Source organism: Sphaerodactylus townsendi, linkage group LG05 (genome assembly GCF_021028975.2).
Source record: "Sphaerodactylus townsendi isolate TG3544 linkage group LG05, MPM_Stown_v2.3, whole genome shotgun sequence".
Lineage (NCBI taxonomy): Eukaryota > Metazoa > Chordata > Lepidosauria > Squamata > Sphaerodactylidae > Sphaerodactylus > Sphaerodactylus townsendi.
The window spans coordinates 5,207,520-5,233,627 of NC_059429.1; the positions used below are offsets into that span (position 1 = coordinate 5,207,520).

The 26,108-nt window shown below is 52.8% G+C and overlaps 1 protein-coding gene across 1 annotated transcript in view; it reads right to left on the reverse strand.

Moving 5' to 3' along the window:
• Positions 1-2,609: 2,609 nt before the first annotated feature.
• The window catches only part of CPAMD8 (C3 and PZP like alpha-2-macroglobulin domain containing 8), a 77,802-nt gene continuing 54,303 nt past the window's right edge, over positions 2,610-26,108 (reverse strand). The window contains 12 exon segments of the mRNA XM_048496636.1: positions 2,610-3,028; positions 3,323-3,410; positions 5,204-5,442; positions 7,933-7,995; positions 8,075-8,230; positions 10,003-10,139; positions 11,269-11,355; positions 16,920-17,085; positions 17,335-17,345; positions 20,307-20,367; positions 22,906-23,065; positions 24,528-24,609. Coding sequence (XP_048352593.1) covers positions 2,906-3,028; positions 3,323-3,410; positions 5,204-5,442; positions 7,933-7,995; positions 8,075-8,230; positions 10,003-10,139; positions 11,269-11,355; positions 16,920-17,085; positions 17,335-17,345; positions 20,307-20,367; positions 22,906-23,065; positions 24,528-24,609 — 1,373 coding nt within the window. The 3' untranslated portion in view covers positions 2,610-2,905.

Genomic DNA, 26,108 nt, shown 5'->3' on the forward strand with positions numbered 1-26,108 from the left:
GGGGGGGGGGGGGGTGGGGGGGGGGGGGGGTGGGGGGGGGGGGGGGTGGGGGGGGGGGGGGGTGGGGGGGGGGGGGGGTGGGGGGGGGGGGGGGTGGGGGGGGGGGGGGGTGGGGGGGGGGGGGGGTGGGGGGGGGGGGGGGTGGGGGGGGGGGGGGGTGGGGGGGGGGGGGGGTGGGGGGGGGGGGGGGTGGGGGGGGGGGGGGGTGGGGGGGGGGGGGGGTGGGGGGGGGGGGGGGTGGGGGGGGGGGGGGGTGGGGGGGGGGGGGGGTGGGGGGGGGGGGGGGTGGGGGGGGGGGGGGGTGGGGGGGGGGGGGGGTGGGGGGGGGGGGGGGTGGGGGGGGGGGGGGGTGGGGGGGGGGGGGGGTGGGGGGGGGGGGGGGTGGGGGGGGGGGGGGGTGGGGGGGGGGGGGGGTGGGGGGGGGGGGGGGTGGGGGGGGGGGGGGGTGGGGGGGGGGGGGGGTGGGGGGGGGGGGGGGTGGGGGGGGGGGGGGGTGGGGGGGGGGGGGGGTGGGGGGGGGGGGGGGTGGGGGGGGGGGGGGGTGGGGGGGGGGGGGGGTGGGGGGGGGGGGGGGTGGGGGGGGGGGGGGGTGGGGGGGGGGGGGGGTGGGGGGGGGGGGGGGTGGGGGGGGGGGGGGGTGGGGGGGGGGGGGGGTGGGGGGGGGGGGGGGTGGGGGGGGGGGGGGGTGGGGGGGGGGGGGGGTGGGGGGGGGGGGGGGTGGGGGGGGGGGGGGGTGGGGGGGGGGGGGGGTGGGGGGGGGGGGGGGTGGGGGGGGGGGGGGGTGGGGGGGGGGGGGGGTGGGGGGGGGGGGGGGTGGGGGGGGGGGGGGGTGGGGGGGGGGGGGGGTGGGGGGGGGGGGGGGTGGGGGGGGGGGGGGGTGGGGGGGGGGGGGGGTGGGGGGGGGGGGGGGTGGGGGGGGGGGGGGGTGGGGGGGGGGGGGGGTGGGGGGGGGGGGGGGTGGGGGGGGGGGGGGGTGGGGGGGGGGGGGGGTGGGGGGGGGGGGGGGTGGGGGGGGGGGGGGGTGGGGGGGGGGGGGGGTGGGGGGGGGGGGGGGTGGGGGGGGGGGGGGGTGGGGGGGGGGGGGGGTGGGGGGGGGGGGGGGTGGGGGGGGGGGGGGGTGGGGGGGGGGGGGGGTGGGGGGGGGGGGGGGTGGGGGGGGGGGGGGGTGGGGGGGGGGGGGGGTGGGGGGGGGGGGGGGTGGGGGGGGGGGGGGGTGGGGGGGGGGGGGGGTGGGGGGGGGGGGGGGTGGGGGGGGGGGGGGGTGGGGGGGGGGGGGGGTGGGGGGGGGGGGGGGTGGGGGGGGGGGGGGGTGGGGGGGGGGGGGGGTGGGGGGGGGGGGGGGTGGGGGGGGGGGGGGGTGGGGGGGGGGGGGGGTGGGGGGGGGGGGGGGTGGGGGGGGGGGGGGGTGGGGGGGGGGGGGGGTGGGGGGGGGGGGGGGTGGGGGGGGGGGGGGGTGGGGGGGGGGGGGGGTGGGGGGGGGGGGGGGTGGGGGGGGGGGGGGGTGGGGGGGGGGGGGGGTGGGGGGGGGGGGGGGTGGGGGGGGGGGGGGGTGGGGGGGGGGGGGGGTGGGGGGGGGGGGGGGTGGGGGGGGGGGGGGGTGGGGGGGGGGGGGGGTGGGGGGGGGGGGGGGTGGGGGGGGGGGGGGGTGGGGGGGGGGGGGGGTGGGGGGGGGGGGGGGTGGGGGGGGGGGGGGGTGGGGGGGGGGGGGGGTGGGGGGGGGGGGGGGTGGGGGGGGGGGGGGGTGGGGGGGGGGGGGGGTGGGGGGGGGGGGGGGTGGGGGGGGGGGGGGGTGGGGGGGGGGGGGGGTGGGGGGGGGGGGGGGTGGGGGGGGGGGGGGGTGGGGGGGGGGGGGGGTGGGGGGGGGGGGGGGTGGGGGGGGGGGGGGGTGGGGGGGGGGGGGGGTGGGGGGGGGGGGGGGTGGGGGGGGGGGGGGGTGGGGGGGGGGGGGGGTGGGGGGGGGGGGGGGTGGGGGGGGGGGGGGGTGGGGGGGGGGGGGGGTGGGGGGGGGGGGGGGTGGGGGGGGGGGGGGGTGGGGGGGGGGGGGGGTGGGGGGGGGGGGGGGTGGGGGGGGGGGGGGGTGGGGGGGGGGGGGGGTGGGGGGGGGGGGGGGTGGGGGGGGGGGGGGGTGGGGGGGGGGGGGGGTGGGGGGGGGGGGGGGTGGGGGGGGGGGGGGGTGGGGGGGGGGGGGGGTGGGGGGGGGGGGGGGTGGGGGGGGGGGGGGGTGGGGGGGGGGGGGGGTGGGGGGGGGGGGGGGTGGGGGGGGGGGGGGGTGGGGGGGGGGGGGGGTGGGGGGGGGGGGGGGTGGGGGGGGGGGGGGGTGGGGGGGGGGGGGGGTGGGGGGGGGGGGGGGTGGGGGGGGGGGGGGGTGGGGGGGGGGGGGGGTGGGGGGGGGGGGGGGTGGGGGGGGGGGGGGGTGGGGGGGGGGGGGGGTGGGGGGGGGGGGGGGTGGGGGGGGGGGGGGGTGGGGGGGGGGGGGGGTGGGGGGGGGGGGGGGTGGGGGGGGGGGGGGGTGGGGGGGGGGGGGGGTGGGGGGGGGGGGGGGTGGGGGGGGGGGGGGGTGGGGGGGGGGGGGGGTGGGGGGGGGGGGGGGTGGGGGGAACAGCTGAAACCTTTAACAGCAGCGGTAAAAAGAAAAACTAAACCTAATATATAGGCTAAACATAGGTGGCGTCCAACAGCCCCATTTTAAAACTCCGGTTTAGAGTTTGCGGCTCACGTGGAGGGAGCAGGAATCAAACCCAGCTCTCCAGATTAATGTCCACTGCACTTAACCACTACCCCACGCTGCCTGGAAGCGGGATGTGCTACGGCTGAGGAGCAGACAGCATTTTAAAAGGCTCTTCCCTTTTTTTTTAACCGGTGTGTGTGTGTGTGCGTCAGAAATCTAGTCCTCGCTTTAGAAAGGCTATTTTGTAGGATGGGACCTTCTGCTCCCTACAGAGATGTGACCTACCTCATCAAAATAGAACAGGACTTTTCTGCCATCCACTTCATACCTCTTCAGGCCGGTCTGTTTGTTCAGGAGCAACTGGGAAGGAAAAAAAATGACCCCCACCAAGTCCCACAGCAGCAACCCAGGACAGCAGGGCACGGGGGTGGGACAGCCTCTTCCCACCCCCCCATGCAAGGATGCCCAGCAAGTTCTAGTCAACACAAGGCTGGTAAGCGGGAACAGAGAGGAGGAAAAGACTTGTGGGCTCGAGGTCCAGAGAGGTGCCCAAACTCTCGTCCCGTCTTTGGTAGGCGGCAGCCCGGGAGGAGGCAGGAATGGCCCAAGAACAGGCTGCAATGCTCCAGGGGCAGCCCAAGAGGGGGTTCTTACCTGCTCCAGACTCTCAATGTCTGCTTGGAAGCCCGACAGGAGTGGCACCTCTAGGACAGCCATGTTGGAAGAGCCGGAGTGCAGCCATCTTCCCAGGACAGGTTGGAGTGGGTGGGTGACAGAGAGACTGAATGAAGTGCCTGACGCCCCAACATCACGCGTGCACAAGAAATGGCTGAATCACATGACAAGACCATCTGCATCCCCTTTGCCACTGGGAGTTACAAGTGGGGCCCCCCAAAATCAAAGCTGCCACTGTGGGCTTGTGCCTCTAAGGAAGTAGGAGACAGAGCATCGGGACCAGCCAGACTGGGGGCTAGAGAGGCTTTTGCCACTGCAGCCAGTTCCTAGACTGCCCCTCTGTACAAGCGGCAGCTCCAACCTGCTGTGAAGAGCAGAAGACAAAAAGGCCGGCACTGAGCTAGGTCAGTGATGGCAAACCTATGGCACGGGTGCCAGAGGTGGCACTCGGAGCCTTCTCTGTGGGCACGTGCACACAGAGTTCATCATGTGGGGGGTGGAAAATCACCCCCCCACACACAAACACACACACATCTAGGCTGGCCTGGGCCACTGAACACGACGTACGCGCATCGCGGTGAGCAGGGAGGACTCGGCTGGCGGGCCTGGTGCCTGTGCTCCAGGTGGCTGTTGCCCGGGGGGTCAGGGGGGCGCAGAGGAGGCAGAGATGCTAGAAAGGCACAAGAGCAGTCTTGGCGCGCCGCAGGGACTCTTGCTGGAGGCTAGAGCAGGGCTTCTGCCCCTGCTTCGAGCAGGGTGAAGCCCCGGCCCGGAGGAAGAGGGAGCCAACCGGTTGGCCCTTTGCGATAAATAAGTGGGGTTTGGGTTGCAATTTGGGAACTCGGTCTCAAAAAGGTTTGCCATCACTGTCCTAGACTGCCCCTCTGTACAAGCAGCAGCTCCAACCTGCTGCGAAGAGCAGAACACAAAAAGGCCGGCACTGAGCCAGGTGAAGCATTTCTAACGGCACAATCCTTTGCCTAAAGCCCACTGACATGAAGGGACTTCGTCAGGAGGTGACTCTGCACAGGATTGCACTATAAAAATTATTATAAAACTGTCTTATTCTTAGAAAACCAATAAAATCAGGATGACATTACAAGCAGCAGCAGCAGCAGCAGCAAGCCCCAGAGTTGGCCATTCCCATACCCCCCAGGCCACGCTGCGGAGGGGCTAGCCAAGGGGCCAGGGCTCAGGAGGGAATCTTTGTGTCACTGGCCCAGGCATTCGCTTGGCTTTTGGGGCCTCACTGAATTGCTTGGCCATATTCTTTTCTGGCTGTTAGAATTTTGTGTACTTGTTTAGAATCTTTTTAAAATCATGTTTCAATTCTTATGATTTTATGGATTTTAGAAGAAGGAGGAGGAGGAGGAGGAGGAGGAGGAGGAGGAGGAGGAGGAGGAGGAGGAGTTTGGATTTATATCCCCCCTTTCTCTCCTGCAGGAGACTCAAAGGGGCTGACAATCTCCTTGCTCCCTCCCCCCTCTACAACAAACTTTCCCTGTGAGGTAGGTGGGGCTGAGAAAGCTCCGAGAAACTGTGACTAGCCCAAGGTCACCCAGCCGGCGTGTGTGGGAGTGCACAGGCTGATCTGAATTCCCCAGATAAGCCTCCACAGCTCAGGTGGCAGAGCTGGGAATCAAACCCGGTTCCTCCAGATTAGATACACGAGCTCTTAACCTCCTATGCCACTGCTGCTCCTTTTAGTTAGCTAATTATAATTTGGTGTGTTTGTGTGTTTCCGATTTCAGAATTTGGAAGCAATTGCAAGCTTGGGGCGGGGCGGGGGGGGGGGAAGGAGAGACATGTGCCCAGCTGCCTTCTAAACACACAGGCAAGGACCAGTTCGCCGAGGCCCACCTCATGCAAACCTCCACGGCCACTGTGTACTCCTGGTGATCTTGTTCCGAAGCGGGGTCGTCATCATCTCCCAACACCATCCCCCAGTGGGAGGCTTCCAAACGGTTCTTGTTTGGGGAGGGGGGTACGGGGGCCCCTGGGGCTCGCCGGTGGTGCTTGTGTTTTGGCTCCTGCAGGTTTACCAGAAGCTGGAAAGCTGGCTTGGCCACAGGGTCGGGGACATTGTAAGAGACGTCGATCTGCAAGCAGAATCAAGCACTGGGACCCCTTTCCCCAGGAAGAACTCAGACGAACTCAGACAAAATTCAGACGAAACTCAGACGAAACTCAGACGAAACTCAGACGAAACTCAGACGAACCTCAGACGAACCTTGCTAGATCTAGACCTCAAGAGCCGAACTCAAGGCGAACCTCAGGAGCCGAACTCACAGATCGAGCCGCCTTCAGATCAGAGCCTTCGAGGCGAGGCCCTCCTCAAGATGAACTCCAGCATAGACAGGAATCCCTCAGATCAGAACCTCAGTCGATCTAACTCAGACTTAACCTCAGGACTAACTCAGTATCTAACCTCACAGACTTCAAGGCTTCGCTCAGACGAACCTCAGACGAACTCAGACGAACTCAGACGAACTCAGACGAAACTCAGACGAACTCAGACGAACTCAGATGAAACTCTTCAGGAACAAACTCAGATCTAAACTCCAAGATCTAAACTCAGGCAGATCTAACTCAGACAGCACCTCAGACGAACCTCAGACGAACCTCAGACGAGACTCCCTCCAGGACAGGAACCTCCTCAGGATCTAACTCCTCTTCAGGGGCACTTAAGCTCAAGCAGACTCAGACGTAAAACTCAAATAGACTAACTCAGGAGCGAACCCTCCTCCAGATCTAACCCTTCAGTGAAGGCGAACTCAGAGCCGACCCCTTCAGATCTAGACTCTTCGGGAGACAGAAACTGAGAGGCGAACTCCTCAGACGAACTCCAGATCAGGTAACTCAGACGAACCTCAGACTAACTCAGACGAACCTCAGACTAACTCAGACGAAACTCAGAAGAACTCAGACAAACTCAGACAAACTCAGATGAAACTCAGACGAACTCAGACGAAACTCAGACAAACTCAGACGAAACTCAGACGAACCTCAGTGTTCTTAAACTCAGATCGAAACCTTCAGATCGCATTCCTCAGACGCACCTCAAGGAGCTAATTCCTCAGACGAACCTCAGGATCTAGACTCTCAGATCTAGACTCCTCAGATCTAACTCAAGGCAGAATCCTCAGAGCGAACTCCTTCAGATCTTGAAACTGAGATCGAACCTCAGACGTTAAGGCTCCTCAGAGCGAAATCCTCAGACTTAAGCCTCAAGACTAACTCATGCCAGACGAACCTCAGACGAACTCAGACGAAACTCAGACGAACTCAGACAAACTCAGACGAACTCAGATGAAACTCAGACAAACTCAGACGAAACTCAGACGAACCTCAGATCTAGACTCTCAGGACGCACCTCTAGTATTCCACTCTCTGTAGACGAACACTCCTCAGATCGAACTCAGACGGGAACCCTCAGGGCTAGGAGGGCCCTTTCAGAGGCCTAACCTCAGACAGAAACTCCAGAGCTTGAACTCAGATGAACTCAGATCGAATCCCTCAGTGATCTAACCTCAGAGCTAACCTCAGGATCCGAACCCTCAGACTAACTCCAAGATCTAACCTCAGGATCTAATCCCTCAGAGCTAAACCCCAGAGACGAACCTCAGACGAACCTCAGGATCTAACTCCCTCAGAGCTAAACTCAGAAGCTAACTCAGAGCGAACTCGGGATAGACAGAATCCTCAGACGAAGGCTCAGACAGAACTCCAGACGAAACTCTAGATCTAACTCAGAGCCCAGGGGAAAACTCAGAAGATAGGGCGGGAGGCTCAGATCAGAACCTCCCTAGACAGGAGGCTCAGACGAGTCTTTTATCTAACTCCAGACAAAACTCAGAGCTCTCGGGTGGAGAATCTCTAGACAAGAAACTCGAGACAAATCCCTAGACTAAAACTCAGATCGACTTAACTCCCTCCCAGACGAATCTTCAGGAGGCAGACCTCGAGGCAGAATCTAACTAGGAAAGCTAGACCTCCAGATCTAACTCCAGACCGAAACTCAGATTTAACTCAGACGAACTAGATCTAATCCCTCTCAGACAAACTCAAGAAGGCTGTGCAATCCTTCAGGCCAAACTGAGGAGCAGAGACTCTCAGACAGTCTAGACCTAAGAGCCAGAACTCAGTGATCTAAAGGCTCAGATCTTAGACTCAGATTTTAACTCCTCAGACAGCACAGCCTTCCCAGGTGAGAACTCAGACGAACTCAGATCTGAAAACTCCAGAAGAACTCAGGATCGAATCCCCTCAGACAGAGCTCCAGGTGACTTGAACTCAGGAACAAACTCAGAGCTGACAAACTCAAGGCTGAGGAACTCAGAGCCCGAACCTTCAGCCTTCAACCTCAGACGAGGCTTCCAGAGTCTTTGTGATTTAACTCCAGGAGACGAACTCCAGATCTAACTCAGACGAAACTCAGGAAGGGTGAACTCAGACTTAACGCTCAGATCGAACTCAGACTCTGGACTCCAGATCCAGGGGGAAACTTAGACGATTTGAGTTCAGACTCCTACTTTCGTGGCTCCTCTTCCTGTACAGCCTCCACTTCCCAACAGCAAAAAAACTCTCACCTTTAGGAGGCAGCAGCCGTCTCCCTTGGCACTGACAAACAGCCCCGTGGGGATGGAAGGGATCTGTGGAGGAAGAGGAACGGGGAGTCACGGTGAATTTCACTCTCCTTGGGGAGGGGCACCTGCAGCGAGGTCCTCTTACCCTGGTGGTCTGCAGGAGCTTCCGGTTGGCTTTGTTCAGCTCAAAGGTCTCTTGGTAGTCCAGGTTGGTGGAGGCCAAGGAAACAGTCAGGTTGACCCCTCCAGTGTAGGACAGGATGGCATATTCTGCCAGAGCCTGGAGGGCCACGCAAGTATCCTGCAGTTCAGGGAAACAGAAGCCGGAGTTCACAGAGGGTTGCGGCTGCGCACCACTTGGCGGGCTGCATCCGTCTTCTTGTCCCCTCTTCCCAGCGAGTGGAGACGAGAACGCCCAGCTGAGAAGCTGCTCCAGAACTGGCTTGCTACCAACCCAGGTCTTGCAAAGGGGACTTCTCCCCCTTCCTCACTCAACACACACACGTTGCATCAGCCGCTTTTATATTGTGCAAAACAAACATTCATAAAGAGACGTTGGCACAAAAGCGGTGAAATATGAAAGGTGGCAGAACAACTGCTTAAACATCTCACCATATAACGACATACAGCTGTTAACAATAAGAACATATAAGAACATAAAGGAATCCTCAGCTCTGCTGGATTATTAGGACTAGAGTCCATCATCAGTCCAAAGCACTCTGCTATCTCGCGAGTAGGCCCCACCAGGTGTCTTTGGGAGCTCACAGGCAGGAGGTGAAAGCAAGGGTCTTCTGCGGCTCCCGCTCCCGAGCACCTGGTCTGCTAAGGCATTTGCAATCTCAGATCAAGGAGGATCAAGATTGGGAGCCATAAATCGACTTCTCCTCCATAAATCTGTCCAAGTCCTTTTTAAAGCTATCCAGGTGAGTGGCCATCACCACCTCCTGTGGCAGCATATTCCAAACACCAATCACACGTTGCGTGAAAAAGTGTTTCCTTTTATTAGTCCTGATTCTTCCCCCCAGCATTTTCAATAAATGCCCCCTGGTTCTAGTATTGTGGGAAAGAGAGAAAAATGTCTCTCTGTCAACATTTTCTACTCCGTGCATAATTTTATAGACTTCAATCATATCCCCCCTCAGACGCCTCCTCTCCAAACTAAAGAGAATAACCCAGAATAACCCAGATAGCAGCATTCACTGGTTGTGTCTCCGATTTGTCTCAATCAAGTCCTCTTGTGTTGGTTACCACGGACCTCCGTCTCCGTAATTTCCAAAGGGACGCAAATTATTGTTCTCTAAGATGGCACATAAGCTTCAGTGTGCTGCATTTCAATTATATCAAGTCCATATATTGTAAGTCAATTTTCGTTTGGATTGGTAATGGAACCGGTCTGTACCTGATCCAGATATTGAGAATGAACGGATTGCGCTATTATGACCATTTCCGAAAAGTTCTTCTTCAGATCACACTCTTGCTTTGGAGTAGAAAAGGGAAAATGAATGGATGTGAGAATATCACCTTGAAGAATTATCCCTAATATGATTGATGAATGTTTGTTTTGCACAATATAAAAGCGGTTGGTGCAATGCGTGTTTGTTGAGTGAGGAATATTCACGTTGCATTAGACTAGTGATTGATACTTCTCCCCCTTCCCCACACTCCATTTGCTTATTAGTTCTTCTAACAGCCAGGCAAGATTTGCCAACCAACATAAAAAGCAGGGCCACAGACAAGAGGAAGATCCCACGGTGAGCACAGCAGTTCTATGGGACCCAACCCACAGCATAAGAACATAAAAAAGAGCCTGCTGGATTAGACCAGAGTCCATCTAGTCCAGCACTCTGCTACTCGCAGTGGCCCACCAGGTGCCTTGGGGAGCTCACATGCAGGAGGTGAAAGCAATGGCCTTCTGCAGCTGTTGCTCCCGAGCACCTGGTCTGTTAAGGCATTTGCAATCTCAGATCAAAGAGGATCAAAGGATCAAAGTTGGCAAATATTCCTACTTATTTTGAGTACAAGGACGAATTTTGAAAAACTCTCATTCATTTACCACATTTGTTCTCGCCTCACCTGGGTGGAAGAGAAGCCGCCCAGAGCGTTCCTTTGCTGAGAAAGCCACTTGACCACGGGCAGCGCTGATGCCACGTCCCCCAGCATGGCGTAGGTCAGTAGGGCGTAGGCCGTCATTTCCACTTCGGCAGACACCACTGGAGGCAGAAGGGAGGCAAGCAGAGGGGGCTGTTGGAGCAGCTGCTTCTCACAGATCTCCCCAGTGTCTTCCGTCTTTTCCCCCGAGGGCCAGGCCAAGTTTCAGGCATTCAATCTTGAGCTGTGGGGATCCTGAGGACTCAAACTGGAACCTTTAGAACACGGAGCAGCTGCTCTTCACATCCCATAAGAACATAAGAACAAGCCAGCTGGATCAGACCAGAGTCCATCTAGTCCAGCACTCTGCTACTCGCAGTGGCCCACCAGGTGCCTTTGGGAGCTCACGTGCAGGATGTGAAAGCAATGGCCTTCTGCGGCTGTTGCTCCCGAGCACCTGGACTGTTCAGGCATTTGCAATCTCAGATCAAGGAGGATCAAGATTGGTAGCCATAAATCGACTTCTCCTCTTCCATAAATCTGTCCAAGCCCCTCTTAAAGCTATCCAGGTGAGTGGCCATCACCACCTCCTGTGGCAGCACATTCCAAAACACCAATCACACGTTGTGTGAAGAAGTGTTTCCTTTGATTAGTCCTCATTCTTCCCCCCAGCATTTTCAATGGATGACCCCTGGTTCTAGTATTGTGAGAAAGAGAGGAAAAATTCTCTCTGTTAACGTTTTCTACCCCATGCATAATTTTATAGACTTCAATCATATCCCCCTCAGCCGTCTCCTCTCCAAGTCCAGTGGCAGCTACGTCTGCACACACACACCACAAGCCATGACCATCTGTCATCAATCCCCCCCTCCCCACACATGTACTTGAGTCCCACGCAGGAAACTGCACAAACCACTGCAGGTGTCCCAAATGCTGCAGCCTCTCCTCGTAAGGAAGGTGCTCCAGTCCCTCAATCATCCTTGTTGCCCTTCTCTGCACTTTTTCTATCTCCTCAATATCCTTTTTGAGATGTGGCGACCAGAACTGAACACAGTACTCCAAGTGCAGTAGCACCACGGCTTTATATAAGGGCATGACAATCTTTGCAGTTTTATTCTCAATTCCTTTCCTAATTATCCCCAGCATAGAGTTTGCCTTTTTCACAGCTCTGTGCAAGTCCTTGCATGCCAATACTTGACCTCTCCCACATGCCACCCAAGACGCCATCAGCAATAGCAACAGAGATTTTACCTGACCGAAAATGGCCATCATTAAATCCCACGAAGGTGTCCTCGTTGGCAGCCGGAGTCCCTGTGAAGCTCCAGTGGGTGATGCCATCTAGAAGAGGAATGGAAGGCAGACAAACAGGAGATGCCAGAAGAGATGCCACCTAGGAAAGAGGGGCACTCTAAGCCTGCCAGCTACCTTCTGGCTGTGACCCCTGACAGAGGGCAAAGGCAAAGAAGTCCAGTGGCAGCTACGTCTGCACACACACACCACAAGCCATGACCATCTGTCATCAATCCCCCCCTCCCCACACATGTACTTGAGTCCCACGCAGGAAACTGCACAAACCACTGCAGGTGACAGTGGCGTAACGCCCATGGGGAAGGGGGAAGGGGGGGACAGGATGCCCTGGGCAGAGCAGTGGTGGAGGCGTGGCCAGACTGTCAAGGGGGTGTGGTGGGATGTGGCAGAGCGTTCTGGGGCAGGTGATGCTGCGGCAGGGGCGCAGGGCGTGTGCGCCCCAGGCGCAGTTTCCCCTCGCTCCAGGTGACCAGTAGAGCCACACAACACCCCCCCCTCGAACGTGGAGAGAATTATTTTCCCATCCCAGCTTTACTGGCAGACAAGATATGGGTACTGTGTCTACCACCTGGCCCAAAGGCTTTACTGTCCTTCCACCTGGGGCACCAGTGGCTTCTTCTCTTGGGCGGGGACAACAGGCTGCCTCCAGTGAACACGTGAGCACATAAAGGTGCCTTTAGTGACCTATTTTCATATGTGGTGGCAATGTGGACAAGCCCAAATATACTGGAAAGAAATACATATAGTTATGACCAAAATTTTAGGATACCAGTTTAAATTCTTGCCAGAAATTTTTTTTATTAAATATGTTCGATTCTGTAAAGACCAGGAAAAATTACAAATTAATTTTATATATGCTTTCAGCTGCCAGAATTAATTATGCAAAAACATGGAAAGTAGGAAATGTTCCCTCAATTGAAGATTTTTTTTTCAAATTAATAAGAGTATATAAAAATGGACAAAATTTCAAATCTTATAGAACATCACAATTTAACTGATTTTTCACCAACATGGGAACCGTTAGTAAAATACTTGATGAGTATTCTTACAAAATGTAATAAATTGTTAAATCATCTTTTTTTCTCTTTTCCTCTCTATAGACAGCACGTTACGGAAGACTATCAGTTGTTTCTTTTATGTATAGATAATATGATGTATGTATTGATGTAACAAACCTTATTCAACCTCAATTATTAAGGAGGAAATATTAGATTTAAGTAACAAAGACCAAGTATATAAATATGATGGACTAGTTTATATGTATCTCAGGTCATCTAGTTAGAATTTAATATACAAATCTCTTTCTGTATAAAACAGCAACAAGTCTATATGCTAATTAGATAGATCAAAATTGAACTGAATTAAATGTATTAGATTATATGTATCCTAGCTGGAAGTATATTATTTTAAAAATTGAAGTGCATAAGTTAGAATGAGTTGCTTTTAAATGGATAGATTTTTTCATGTAATAACTTTATGTAAACACTTATATGTAACAATTGCTGTTAATCTTGCAATAACTGGAATTCAAATTGTCAATCTTTCTTATCCAATAAAATTATCAATTAAAAATAATAATAAAGGTGCCTTTAGTGGGTTAGACCGTTGATCCACCAAGGTCAGTATTGTGCGCTCAGTATTGTGCGCTCAGTATTGTGCGCTGGCAGCAGTGCTTGATCAACTGGGCCTGCCCCCCATCTCAGGGCAGGAGCCTGAGCTCTGGAGCCCCTGCTCCGACTGAGAAATGGAGGGGGGGGGGCCCAACAGTCTCTCCGTGATCTATTCAGAGCAATTTGGGGCCAGACCACTGAGGCTGTCCAAAGACCAAGGACGCTTTGCACCATTCATGGAAGACGTTTGCTGGATGGCAGCCCCCCCCCCCCCCTTGAGCCAGAAGGGAACAGGTTCTTCTCAGGAATTTATTTATTTATTACATTTTTAGACCAACCGCCCCCAAAGGGGGACGCCTCATGGGAGTCTCTTCATATGCTTACTGCCACGGAAATTTACCATCATCTAAAGATCAGACTGTACGACCAGGAAAACCAATCTCTCCTGAGTGCTGCACAAAGCTCCTGTTCCCCTCTATACTTTGGGATCACACCCCCGAAATCTAGCCCTGCTGTATACTTAGAACAGCTTGTTAATCATAAGTGCAGATGGGTCATGACCAGAGCAAGGTGCAACTCATTCCCCTCTGTCTATCTTCAAGGTCGTTTCCTTAACATCCCACAAAGTGAGTGTTGCTGTCGGTACTGTCCCAACAATATAGACTCAGTCCCTCATATCCTGCTTTACTGTTCGAGGTATAATGATATTAGAACCGATCTGGGAGCTTTACTACCTCTAGAATTTATGTTTCTCTCAGACAAACAAAAAATGTCTAAGCTATTGAACAGCCCTAATGTAGAAATTTCTGAAGCAGTTGCTACATTTTTAATCCATGTTCTACATGATATATAACTGTGGTGGCGAACCTTTGGCACTCCAGATGTTATGGACTACAATTCCCACCAGCCCCTGTCAGCATGGCCAATTGGCCATGCTGGCAGGGGCTGATGGGAATTGTAGTCCATAACATCTGGAGTGCCAAAGGTTCGCCACCACTGATATATAACAATGATCCTGTTTTTGTATTTGGAATGTATGGTACTTCTGGTTTTATGCCTGATAAAGGTTTTTGGATTGGATTGGATTGATTGCCTTTTCCTAGCATGTGAGACACACCTTTTGCCTGGCTTTTACTGCAGGACTTTGTCAGTGATGGGCAGTAGGTCTGAGATGGACAAATTTACAGGAAGTTACAGGCTAGTTTGGCCTAATATCTGTACTAGACAAAATAGTAGAATGTTATTAAAATAAAACCTGCTGAGGTTTTGCCACCTCGTGGAGTCCTTTGAGCAGGCTGACGAGCACGTAGATAAGGGAGACGCAGGAGATCGAAGGATTTCCAAGGGGATTTGACAAGGTCTCTCACAAAGAGTCCCGAGTAAGCTTAGAAGTCAGGGAATGAGGTTGGGCCCTCAGGGAATGAGGTTGAAGGGCAGGAAGACATTTCTCTCAGTGGAGGGAAGTGATCAGCAGGGTCTCACAAGGATTAGTACTGGCAACAGTGCTATCTAATTTCTTAACAGATCATTTGGAACCCAAAAAACCCTAATTTTAAATATGTGATGATAACATCTGAGCTAGCTAAAACGGAAAGAAATGAAAGTGTCAGCCCAGCAAGCAGCAGCAGGGAGAAAGACAATCTCCATGGTAGGAATGATTAGGAAAGGGGTTGAAAATAAAATGGCGAATGTCGCCATGTATAGAGTGATGCCGCTGCCTTGTTTAGAATGCTGTGTGCAGTTCTGGTCACCATCTCAAAAAGGACACGTGTCATCCCCTTGATGGTCCTGCCATATTGCTGCTTTCCTCAACTCTCGGGGGTCTGGGAGTCTTTGTATTGCTGCTGTTCCTGCGAGAAGTTTGGGAACTGATCTTGGTATCTGCATGTATGTATGTATGTGTGTGTGTGTGTGTATTTGCCTGCCTGCTTTCATACTCTTACTTCCTCATCTCACTCCGAGCCTCTTTCAGAGAAAACTGCTTGTTTGCATTCCATTTGCTTGGTGTAAGGATAACATAGCTCTCTTTGCTCTGAGAACCTAGCTTCACTGTTATGTAAACATCCAATTATATTATACTGTCTGCTTAAACCAGTTCCACCTGACACTGGAAAAGGAGGGAGGCTCTTATGTGTATATCAATGGGCAGGCAGATTGTAATCCAATTCCACATCTGTCTATGGTTTCCTACCTACAGTTCTGCAATAAAGAATATCATGTTCCAATTCGGAGTTCTTCAGTTGAGACTATAGTTATGCGGCATAACGACATGGCTGAGCTTGCAGAAGTACAGATGAGGGCAACTAAGATAATTAGGGGGTTGGAGCACCTCTGGTACCAGGAACGGTGAAACAATCTGGGACATTTTAGCGAAGAAAAGAGAGAACTAAGGAGGGCACGATGCACAGGAAAGGGATAGAGAGTGAACAAAGAGAACTCTCTCTCCCATGAGGAACAGAAGGAAGTATTCCTTTACTCAGTTCATTCCTTGGTGCTTTGTAGTTTGGGTAGAATGTGGGAACGGGGAAGGGGGAGGTGTTGGGGGATTGATATAGAATGTTCAAGAAAGCCCCACTGCAGCACCCACTGCTCAATCGAACTGGTCCCGGGGGCCCAACTTCCCAAGGGGAAACGGTATCAGATGAGCCCCTGCGAGCTGGCGGCGCTGCAGGAGTTCATCAACAAGAACTTGGCAAGAGGCTTCATTAGAACTTCTAAGTCTCGCATGGGGGGCCCCGTCCTTTTCCGCAAGAAGGACGGCTTCCTCCGCCTCTGTACAGACTACAGAGGCCTGAATGTAGTCCCTGAACAATAAATACCCCCTTCTCTTGATCAAAGACTTGTTGGGACACCTCTCCAAAGGCAAGGTGTTCACCAAACTGGATTTGCGGGAGGCATATTTTCGGGTCCGCATTACTGAGGGACAGGAACACCTCACTGCTTTCAATACCCCCTTAGGCCAGTTCGAGTACCTTGTGATGCCATTCAGCCTCAGTGGGGCCCCTGGGGTGTTCATGAACGTCATCAACGAGGTCTTCCATGACCTGCTGTTTAAGGGAGTTGTTGTTTATTTAGACGATGTGTCAATCTATTCTGAGAATGTCCAGGCACACATCAAGCTGGTTTGGGAGGTGCTGCGCCGTCTCATACGACACGAACTCTATGCAAAGCTTTCTAAATGTGAGTTCCACCAGGAACAGGTGGACTTTTTGGGCTACCGCATCTTGGGGCGAGGGGTTGAGATGGACCCGAGCAAGGTTCAGACTGTTGTAGACTGGCCGGCCCCACGCACATGCAGGCAGCTACAGTCCTTTTTGGGGTTTGTGAACTTCTACAGGGACTTCATCCCTGACTTTGCCAGGGTAGTCCTTCCCCTCACTGACCTTCTCCGCACCAAAAGTACTGGACCTGGGGGGGTCAGGCCGGGGTCGCCCCTTGCCTGGACAGCGGAGTGCCAGGGGGCGTTCCAGGCACTCAAGGGGATCTTCACCTCGGAACCACTGTTGGTGCATGCAAACCCAAGCAAACCATTTATTCTACATGTCGACGCTTCGGACGTTACTTTGGGGGCTGCTTTGCTTCAACGGGGGGAGGACAGGAAGCTGCATGCTTGTGCATACTAGTCCTGTAAGTTTTCCGGCCCAGAACTAAATTGGACAGTGGGTGACAAGGAAACATGTGCCATCCGCAGGACATTGGCGACCTGGAGACATTGGTTGGAGGGGGCCCAGCACCCCTTCGAGGTGTGGACTGACCATAAGAACCTACCTCAAAATGCCCAGCAAGCTCACCGCCAAACAAATAGGATGCTTAAAGTAGAGAACTGCATAATGAGTCTCATAATGACACCAAGGAGAGATCCCGAGACGGGTGAAGAAAAGAAAGAAGGAAGCTCAGGAGGTGCCTCGTCCGCCTCCTCTGTTTCTGTGGAGTAAAGCTTTTGCAAAGGCTGCCCAGGGGTGGGGCAGGCAGTCGTTTTTTTACCTTGCGTGATGGCCTGGCTGTTCATCTTGTGCAGCGCTGCAGGTGCCAAGGGACTGCGCAGCAGGGTGAGGGCGTAGGCCATCAGCACGGTGGTGTATGGGTCACCCACTGAGTACACGTTGGATTCCAAGAAGAGCTTTGCTTTGGCCACAGACATCTCGTCCTCCTACGCCAAAGGGAGGAAAGCCCAAATCAAAGCAGGAAGAAGCGGCAGAAAGCCCGGCACCCTGAGGAGGGGGCACGGCCACACCTGGCCAGCCGGACAGCAAGGCACCCCCCAGCCAGGGAGGGAGAAAAGGGGTCCCAAGAGACCCCTGTGAGAACAGCCACCCGCTTTCCCAGAAACCTCAGCATCCTGGGATGCAGCCCAGCAAATCTGCAGAAACCTCCTTGTGCAGCTCAGCACAGCTCAGACTCCTGCGGTGCCTCCGCCCGTTTGCTCCTGGGCAAAGGTGCTCACAGAAATACTGAGAACAGACCTGATACCGACAATGGAGGAGTGGCAAACAAAAGTACAGAACTTGTACATAATGGATAGAATATCTTTTCAGATCAGGGGAAGACCTTCAGATGAATATAGACAAACATGGCAACCGTGGACAAATGATCAGTCAAAAAGAAACAAGATTGTACTAGCTCCAGTAGAATATTAGTTTATTGTCGAAGGCTTTCATGGCCGGAATCACTTGGGTGCTGTGTGGTTTCCGGGCTGTATGGCCGTGTTCTAGCAGCATTCTCTCCTGACGTTTCGCCTGCATCTGTGGCTGGCATCTTCAGAGGATCATTTCCTCTGAAGATGCCAGCCACAGATGCAGGCGAAACGTCAGGAGAGAATGCTGCTAGAACACGGCCATACAGCCCGGAAACCACACAGCACCCAAGAATATTAGTTGAGTATTTTCTTTTTTTTTTAAGCTTACTAACTAAAGAACTTCGTTTCTGTTAATAATTGTTATGGGCATAAGGGTTACATATATAAGTTGATAATAGAAGGGACTTATAGAGATGATGAAAATGGGAAATGAAGACATAAAAGTTGTTGAAGACGTTAACAAGGACAGATTAGAGGGGAAGTCTTAAGGGGGGGAGGGGATTGAGTTGTTATTATAAACATAACAGTAAGAGGAGGTCTGGTGACCTTATGATTGTAACAAATTCATAACATGTCTGGTTTTTTATTATTATTATTATTATTATTATTATTATTATTATTATTATTATTATTATTATTATTATTATTATACACATAACAACACAGCACAAGTGTCTGGAATTCATCTCTGAATATCGAGTCCTTCCCAAGGACCTAGGATATTAGAGGTATTTGCGTAGAATGTGTGCAGTTCCTAGAAGTGCTGCTTTCTGCAGCATGTGGACTGGATGTTCTGGTCCAAGTTTGCAGAGGCTTTCCAGATGTTTTTCAAGATTTCTTGGGATTGCCCTCCCTTAGAGCTGCAAGAGCTTACACAGTGGGATTACTGTTGTTCTTACCTTTTTTTATTGCCAATCGTTCAACTTCAATCTTGTAGGTCCTTTGTATTTTGTGATCTTTTCCAGCTCTTTTTTGTCCTTTCACTACTCCTGTTGTCAACTGGCAATAAAGCAGCTTAGCATCTATAGATCCAAACATGCTTTTTTTTCTCTAACTTACTGTTATGTCTGGGGAGTGTTGTGTGCCAGGTGTCTGTCTGTCTCCATTTGTATTCTAAAAGTCCCAGAGTACTTTTGCTTCTTCATTTTCTATGTGAAGTCTTCTGCCTCTGGCTTGGTAGCTCTGCAGTACCTCAGGTCTTGCCACAGGGTGGCAGGTCAGACTTTTGCAAAGGTTCCAGTGCACCATTGCTTGCTAGCCTATTGGTGACGTTCAAGATAGTCAGTTTTGGGCTATTTTCTTACACAACAGCAGAGATGATGTGCTCCACAGTTTCATCAATACCCTCTTTGCAGAAAGAGACGGCACTTTGAGTCATTGTAAGACTTTTCGATCTCGCGGTCTTTGTATTGCATTTGTCCTGTAATGCTTTGCTCCTGGGCAGCAAAAAAATCAGGCCTTCAGTTTCCCTTCTTTAGAGTTCCCCTAGTCTGAGCCAATTCACTCCCATGTTTTCTTGCTGTCAACCTTCCCTTCAATGTTCTTAAAGAGTATTCGCCCATGGAGTGGCTTCTGTTTTAGCCACTGCTCCCTTTCATATGTTTTAAACTGTTGGACTCCTATACTCTTTTGATTCTTTATGGTTTCAGCATCCTCAGCCCAGTGGACTAATTTCAATGTTCTGGCTCTTTGACTCTCTTTGGATGTATTATTATTATTATTATTATTATTATTATTATTATTATTATTATTATTATTACTATTATTATTATTATTATTATTATTATTATTATTAATTTGTAGTTTTATAAACCTACTCTGCCTCAAGGGCCTGTATGCTAACAAAACAAATAGATAGAGCACAGATAAAAAATCATAGTAAATAATCATTAAATATGGCTCTATATGTTAAAATCAACCCCCATTAAAATGCAGCATCCTAATCGTAACAAATATACTCGATGATGCCCTACTAGGAAATCCCCTAACAAAAAGGGGAGAGGGAAGGGGAGAGAGGAAACAGCAGGGTCCACAGATGTTAAGTGAAGCGAGGAGGGGGCATCATGGTGATACCGATGGCTGCCCTACTAGGAAATCCCCTAACAAAAAGGGGGGGAGGGGAAGGGGAGAGAGGAAACAGCAGGGTCCACAGATGTTATGAAAAGGAGGGGGGGCATCAGCAGCCGGATTATTTTAATCAATGAACAACCTGGTTGTAAGAGTGAAGATAACTGCTTATAGAATGTATTTTATGAAACTTTAATAAAGTATTAAAAAAAAATACTGAACCCCAAGAAGACAGGGCAGCAACATTTAGAAGTCTCTGCTGAAGGAGGAGAGCTGCCTTTGGCGGCTTCCGGCATCTCCCAGGAAACTGAGCTTTTTACCAGGAGCAGCCATCTCCTGAATGGAGCCCCACCCTGGAAAGGTCAAGAAGGGCTGGGCTGGGCAGAGGCGCTAAAGGGCACAAGGCAGGATCCCAGCAGCAGTGGCATGGCCCCGCCGGGGGCACTGGCCCGGGGCAATCTCCGGGTCTCGACAAAATCCTAGGGTGCCACAGTGCCCTGCAGGCCCAATTCTCCATACACATTACGCACAAAGAGTCGCTTTCACCTGACCCCCTTGAGGCAAGAGTGCAGGATCTCGGGTGGAGCAAGAAAGAGCAAAGAAAACCACAGGCGAAAGGCAGGCAGGTGGGCTACTGACTGCGGCAACGGTTCTCTGTGCCAGCACCTGCCCCTCTGTGGTGTATTCTGTTGTGGACCAGCCCCTTTCTACCTTCAGGTGATCGCCACCTGTTTCCAGCAGAGCTGCCACCACGTACGCCGTCAGGGAAATTTTGCCTTGGATCCCTCCCTGGAGTGCAACACACAAACAGCCATGGGACACTCCTTGCATGCTGCTTCCCAAATAAGGAGTGCCCTTAGGGAGCTAGGAATGTTTAGTTAGGACAGCGATGGCGAACCTTTCTGAGACCGAGTGCCCAAATTGCAACCCAAAACCCACTTCTATTTTATCATCGCAGTGCCAACACAGCAATTTAACCTGAATATGGAGGTTTTAGTTTAGAAAACGTTGGTTCGGCGGCATGCGTTACTCGGGAGTAAGCTTGGTGGTAGTCGGTGGCTTTGCTTTGAAGCAACCGTGCATCTCTTCCAATGAGCGGATCATGACCCTAAGAGGGTTTACTCAGAAGCAAGCCCCATTGCCAGCAGCGTAAACCGAAGCTTACTCCTTCAGATAAAGTTGATCGTGGACCGTTTTTAGTTCTTCGCGATGAAAATCAGTGCGGGGCTTTAACAGTGCTTAACGAAGTTACCTACATAAGCACCGCTTCCCGCAAAACTAGGGTCTTAGGTTTACCGCTAATAATCGAGCCCAGTGGCCCAGGCCAGCCTAGATGCTGTGGGAGCACTCTGTTACGTGGTGTGCCCACAGAGAGGGTCTGAAGTGCCACCTCTGGCAACTCGCGTTTTCATAGGTTCCGCCACCGTTCCGCCATAACCGTTAAAGGAACGTCATGGCTGCTCATGACACAGAAGGACAATATGGGCACTCCCTTTAATCAATCAATCAATCGATCGCTCGATCGCTCGATCGCTCGATTGTATTTGTGCCCCACCCATAGTTAGGCTCAGGGCGGCTTCCAATGTAGAAAAAATAACAAATATTATAAAATTCACAATTAAGATTAAAACACTAAAATTAAAACGTACATCTCAGGATGGCAGAAATCGTAATTGTTACACTCAGCCTGCAAATATAATCCCCAATCTTCCAAAATCTGTATCCTGGGGGTAAAATGGACTGCAGGCCAGATACCAATTAAAAACAAATGAATGCAGAGGGGTAAAAACGAGTATATCAGTTGGTGTTGGTTTCCCTTTTCAGCAGTCAATCGCTGTACTATACTTTGTGGTTGGGAAGCCAGCAAGATAGTATAGGGACAGTGGTGGGACATCTCTGTTTCATACACCCTGCAGAACTGACAAAGATCCCACACGGCCTTGGTGCCAGTCAACAGACAGTTCCACCATGCTGGAGCCAGAGCCGAGAAAGCCTGGCTCTGGTTGAGGCCAGCCTAATGTCCTGAGGGCCAGGGACCAACAGCAGATTCCAGTCAAAGGGTCCTTGGTGGACAACAAGGAGAGATGCAATTCCGAAGGCCATAAGAACATAAGAACATAAGAACAAGCCAGCTGGATCAGACCAGAGTCCATCTAGTCCAGCACTCTGCTACTCGCAGTGGCCCACCAGATGCCTTTGGGAGCTCACATGCAAGATGTGAAAGCAAATTGGCCTTCTGCTGCTGCTGCTCCTGGAGCACCTTGGTCTGCTAAGGCATTTGCAATCTGGAGATCAAGGGAGGGATCAAGATTGGTAGCCATAAATCCGACTTCTCCTCCATAAATCTGTCCAAGCCCTTTTAAAAGCCTCTCCAGGGTGAGATGGCCATCACCACCTCCTGTGGTAGCATATTCCAAACACCAATCACATCGTTATGAAGAAGCAGTGTTCCTTCTCATTAATCCTAATTCTTTTCCCCAACATTTCTCTTCAATGTATGCCCCCTTTGGTTCAGTAGTATTGTGAGAGAAAGAGAGAAAATTTATCTCTGTCAACCATTTTCTACCACCGCGCATAATTTTATAGACTTCCAATCATATCCCCTCAGAGCCTCTCCAAACTAACAAGAGAGTTCCCAAAATGCTGCCGCAGCCTCCTCCCTCATAAGGAAGGTGCTCCAGTCCCTCAATCATCCTTTCGCTAGTTCTTCGTATCTCTGCACTTTTTTTTCTATCTCCTCAATATCCTTTTTGAGATGCGGCGCCACCAGAACTGGACACAGGTAATCTGCGCGATCGCATCTTCACGGCTTTATGAGTATAAAGGCATGACAATCTTGCAGTCTTTATTATCAATCTCCTTTCCTAATGATCCCCAGCATAGAGTTTGCCTCTTATGCCTGCGGTGGGCGAACTCTTTGGCGATCTTCCAGATGTTATGGACTACTACGCTTATCAGCCCCTGCCAGCATGCGCTTCAATTGGCCATGCTGGCAGGGTTGATGGGTTGATGGAAAATTGTGAAGTCCATAACATTGTGGAGTGCCCAAGCTAGTTCTATGATTGACTCCAATTGGCTGGCAGGTAGGCTGATGGGAATTTCGTAGTCCATAACATCTTGAGTGCCAAAGGTGTTGCCCGCCAAGTACCACTGGCCTATATATGCTGTCAGGAGGTCAGAGAGTATCCTGCAGACCACCTCAAGGCCCCCAAAAGTCAAAACTAACACCTTGAACATAACCCGGAATTCAACTGGCAACCAGTGCAGGAGCACCGGAGAAATATCCCAAGCCTTTCTGTGGGGCTCATGCCCACTGCCCCTTCGTACCTGGATATCCTTGTTCAGTATCCTGCCCACGGCTGGGAACAAGCCCTCCTCCTTCTGGTGCTGAATGATCCAGCTCTTGGCTGCCAGCAGCTCCTTGGGGTCGATGAAGATGAACCCCCGAGACTGGAGTTAAAAGGACTTCAGCACAAAGGCCGTCAGCCTGCAAGAAACGCAGGCGAGAGAGACTTCAGGTAGAAGGCAGAGTGGCAGCTTCCCAAGTCCAGCACCAGCCTTGCTGTGAAGCGGCCTTCGGGGGGGCCTCATAACTGTAAAAAATATCGACCCTCACAGAAGTGGATGAAAATAAGCTCACATCTGGGTGCTGTGTGGTTTCCGGGCTGTATGGCCGTGTTCTAGCAGCATTCTCTCCTGACGTTTCGCCTGCATCTGTGGCTGGCATCTTCAGAGGATCTGATGTTGGGAAAGCAAGTGGAGCAAATATACCTGTTGGAGAGTGTCCAGGTTGGGTGAAGAAACATTGTTCGTGAGTAATAAAGAAGACAGCCAGGTCAAGGTTTGTTAGGCAAGGAGATTCTGGAAGTATCCTGGCCTTTGTTTCCTTTGTCTATAGTCATCCTATGTTTGTGGAAGACTATAGACAAAGGAAACAAAGGCCAGGATACTTCTATTCAGATGCTCCCATTGACCTTGCTATCTCCATTGTTGCTCCCATGCTATAGACTTCATTGTTACTCATACTTCTATTTAGATGCCCTTACCTATTGACCTGGCTGTCTTCTTTGTTACTCACAGACAATGTTTCTTCACCCACCCTGGACACTCCAACAGGTATATTTGCTCCACTTGCTTTCCCAACATCAGATCCTCTGAAGATGCCAGCCACAGATGCAGGCGAAACGTCAGGAGAGAATGCTGCTAGAACACGGCCATACAGCCCGGAAACCGCACAGCACCCAAGTGATTCCGGCCGTGAAAGCCTTCGACAATACATTAAGCTCACATCATTTGCATCCACAGAGTGACAGGGTTGGAAGGGGCCATACAGGCCATCTAGTCCAACCCCCTGCTCAATGTGGGATCACCCTACAGTAGGAGTGGCCAACCTATGGTGCTCCAGATGTCCATGGACTACAATTCCCATCAGCCCCTGCCAGCATGGCCAATTGGAGCATCACAGATTGGCCACCCCTGCCCTAGAACTTCCCATCGTCCAGCTGCTGCTCAAAGACTGCCATGTGCATAATTCAATTGTGTGGAGATGTTTTTGGAATGAACAATTTAGCGCACTATTTGTGGTGTTTTTCAGGGAAAAGAAGTTAAAAAGACAGCCAATGCCCCGAGGAAAAGAAAGGCTCACTGGGTCCCCCCCCCCCTTCATTTGATGACCTACACCTGAAAAGGCCAGCAGGCTTCCAGACTTCTCTGTTTTGATCCTGGAGGTCTTGGAACTTGTTCACAGGTGGACAGCATCACAATCCCACTGTAGCACCTGGGATGTCACAGTAGAGGCCATTTTCGACAATCCTGCAAACTATCAGAAACCCCACCCCCGCCCAATTCTGCCTTCAGTCCAATGTCGGAGAACAGCCTCCACTACATTTGTCTGCCATCCCAGGAGACACTGGAACCCAGGGTCCCGGCCTTGTTTCTTGGCAACCTACCACATGCTCCCGGAAGAATCCCGTTCCCCAAAAGCACTGTAGGAGCCGTCTTGCCTCTTGTAGGTCAGCTGGCGCTGGTATCCTAGACAGCACGAGTCAGGAGAGGAGAAGAACAGAAGGCTTTTTTATTTATTTATTTATTTATTTATTTATTTATACATACATACATACATACATACATACATACATACATACATACATACATACATACATACTTTGGGCTTTTATACCGCCCCGTCCCTGAAGGGGTCCCTGAAAGGGTGTACAGCATACAATAAATACAATCATAAAACCATCAAAAATTGGCTAAAACTTATAAAAGCAGCGAAAACTAACTAAACATTAACACTTAGAATAAAAGCATAAATATAAGCGTAGGTGGCGCCCGATAACCTAACATTAAATCCTTCCCCCAAGGGAGGAACGGCAGGTCCCATCAGATGTTACAGGCCTGGATGTAGGAGCCAGAAAGGGGGGGGCACTATCAGCAGCTGGTCCCTCCAAAGGCCCGGCGGAACAGCTCCGTCTTACAGCCCCTGCAGAACTCACCAAGGTCCCGCAGGGCCCGGACAGCTGGCGGAAGAGCGTTCCACCAGGCCGGGGCCAGAGCTGTAAAGGCCCTGGCCCGTGTGGAGGCCAGCCGCATCATCGAGGGGCCGGGGACCACCAGTAAATTGGCCTCTACTGAACGAAGAGGCCGTGTGGGGACATATGGGGTGATGCGGTCTCGAAGATTTTTGTGTTTTGACCTGGACTGCTTTTGTTACAGATTATCTGAAGGCAACAGATAGCTGCTGTGGAGAAGTGCCCTCCCTCCACAGGCAACCGGCTTCTGCGGGGCTTTCAAAGACGCCTCGCTCCCCAGCACGGCAGGGGGGCCAGTCAGGGTCATCCGGCGGGCCGGATATGGCCCACGGGCCGTATAATGCCCAGGTCTGTACTAAGAGAAACTACCAATTCCCAGACCAGGGAAAGGAAGAAGCTTTCTTCCAATTTGATCTTCTCCTTGGACAGGCACAAGCCATGGAGAACTGAACTGAACTTTCTTAAGGGGCTTCATCTTGTCCTCATGGCAAGGCCTATATGAAGCTGTGCCAATTCTGCAAACGAAGGTAATGCTAAACTTCAAACGATTGCAGCCTCAAGTAAAATGTGGCTGTTTATATTTTCTTTCCTCTTCATAACATGGTATATAAATGATTGTTAGTGCGAACCACTGTCAGCATCTGAAGGACGATCTCCTTCTGTGTGCCAACAGCAGTGGATTCTTTGTTCTGTAGTGACTTAGCTGCATTGCTGTCAATGGGGAATTTCTGGTGGAGGGCTGTGGGGTGTACATTTCTGAAGGTACTGTCACAAAACTTTCAGGGTATCTTCAGGAGAGTCTCTGGATGACACCATCCAGGTTTGGGGAACTTTGCTTATGGGGGCAGTGGGAGATGGACTCTACCCTTCTGGGAGCCCATAACAATGAACCTCCTGAAGCAACGGTCACCAAACCTGGATGGTGTCATGAAGAGACTCTCCTGAAGACACCCTGAATGTTTTGTGGGTTTACCATGAGAAATGTGCACTCCACAG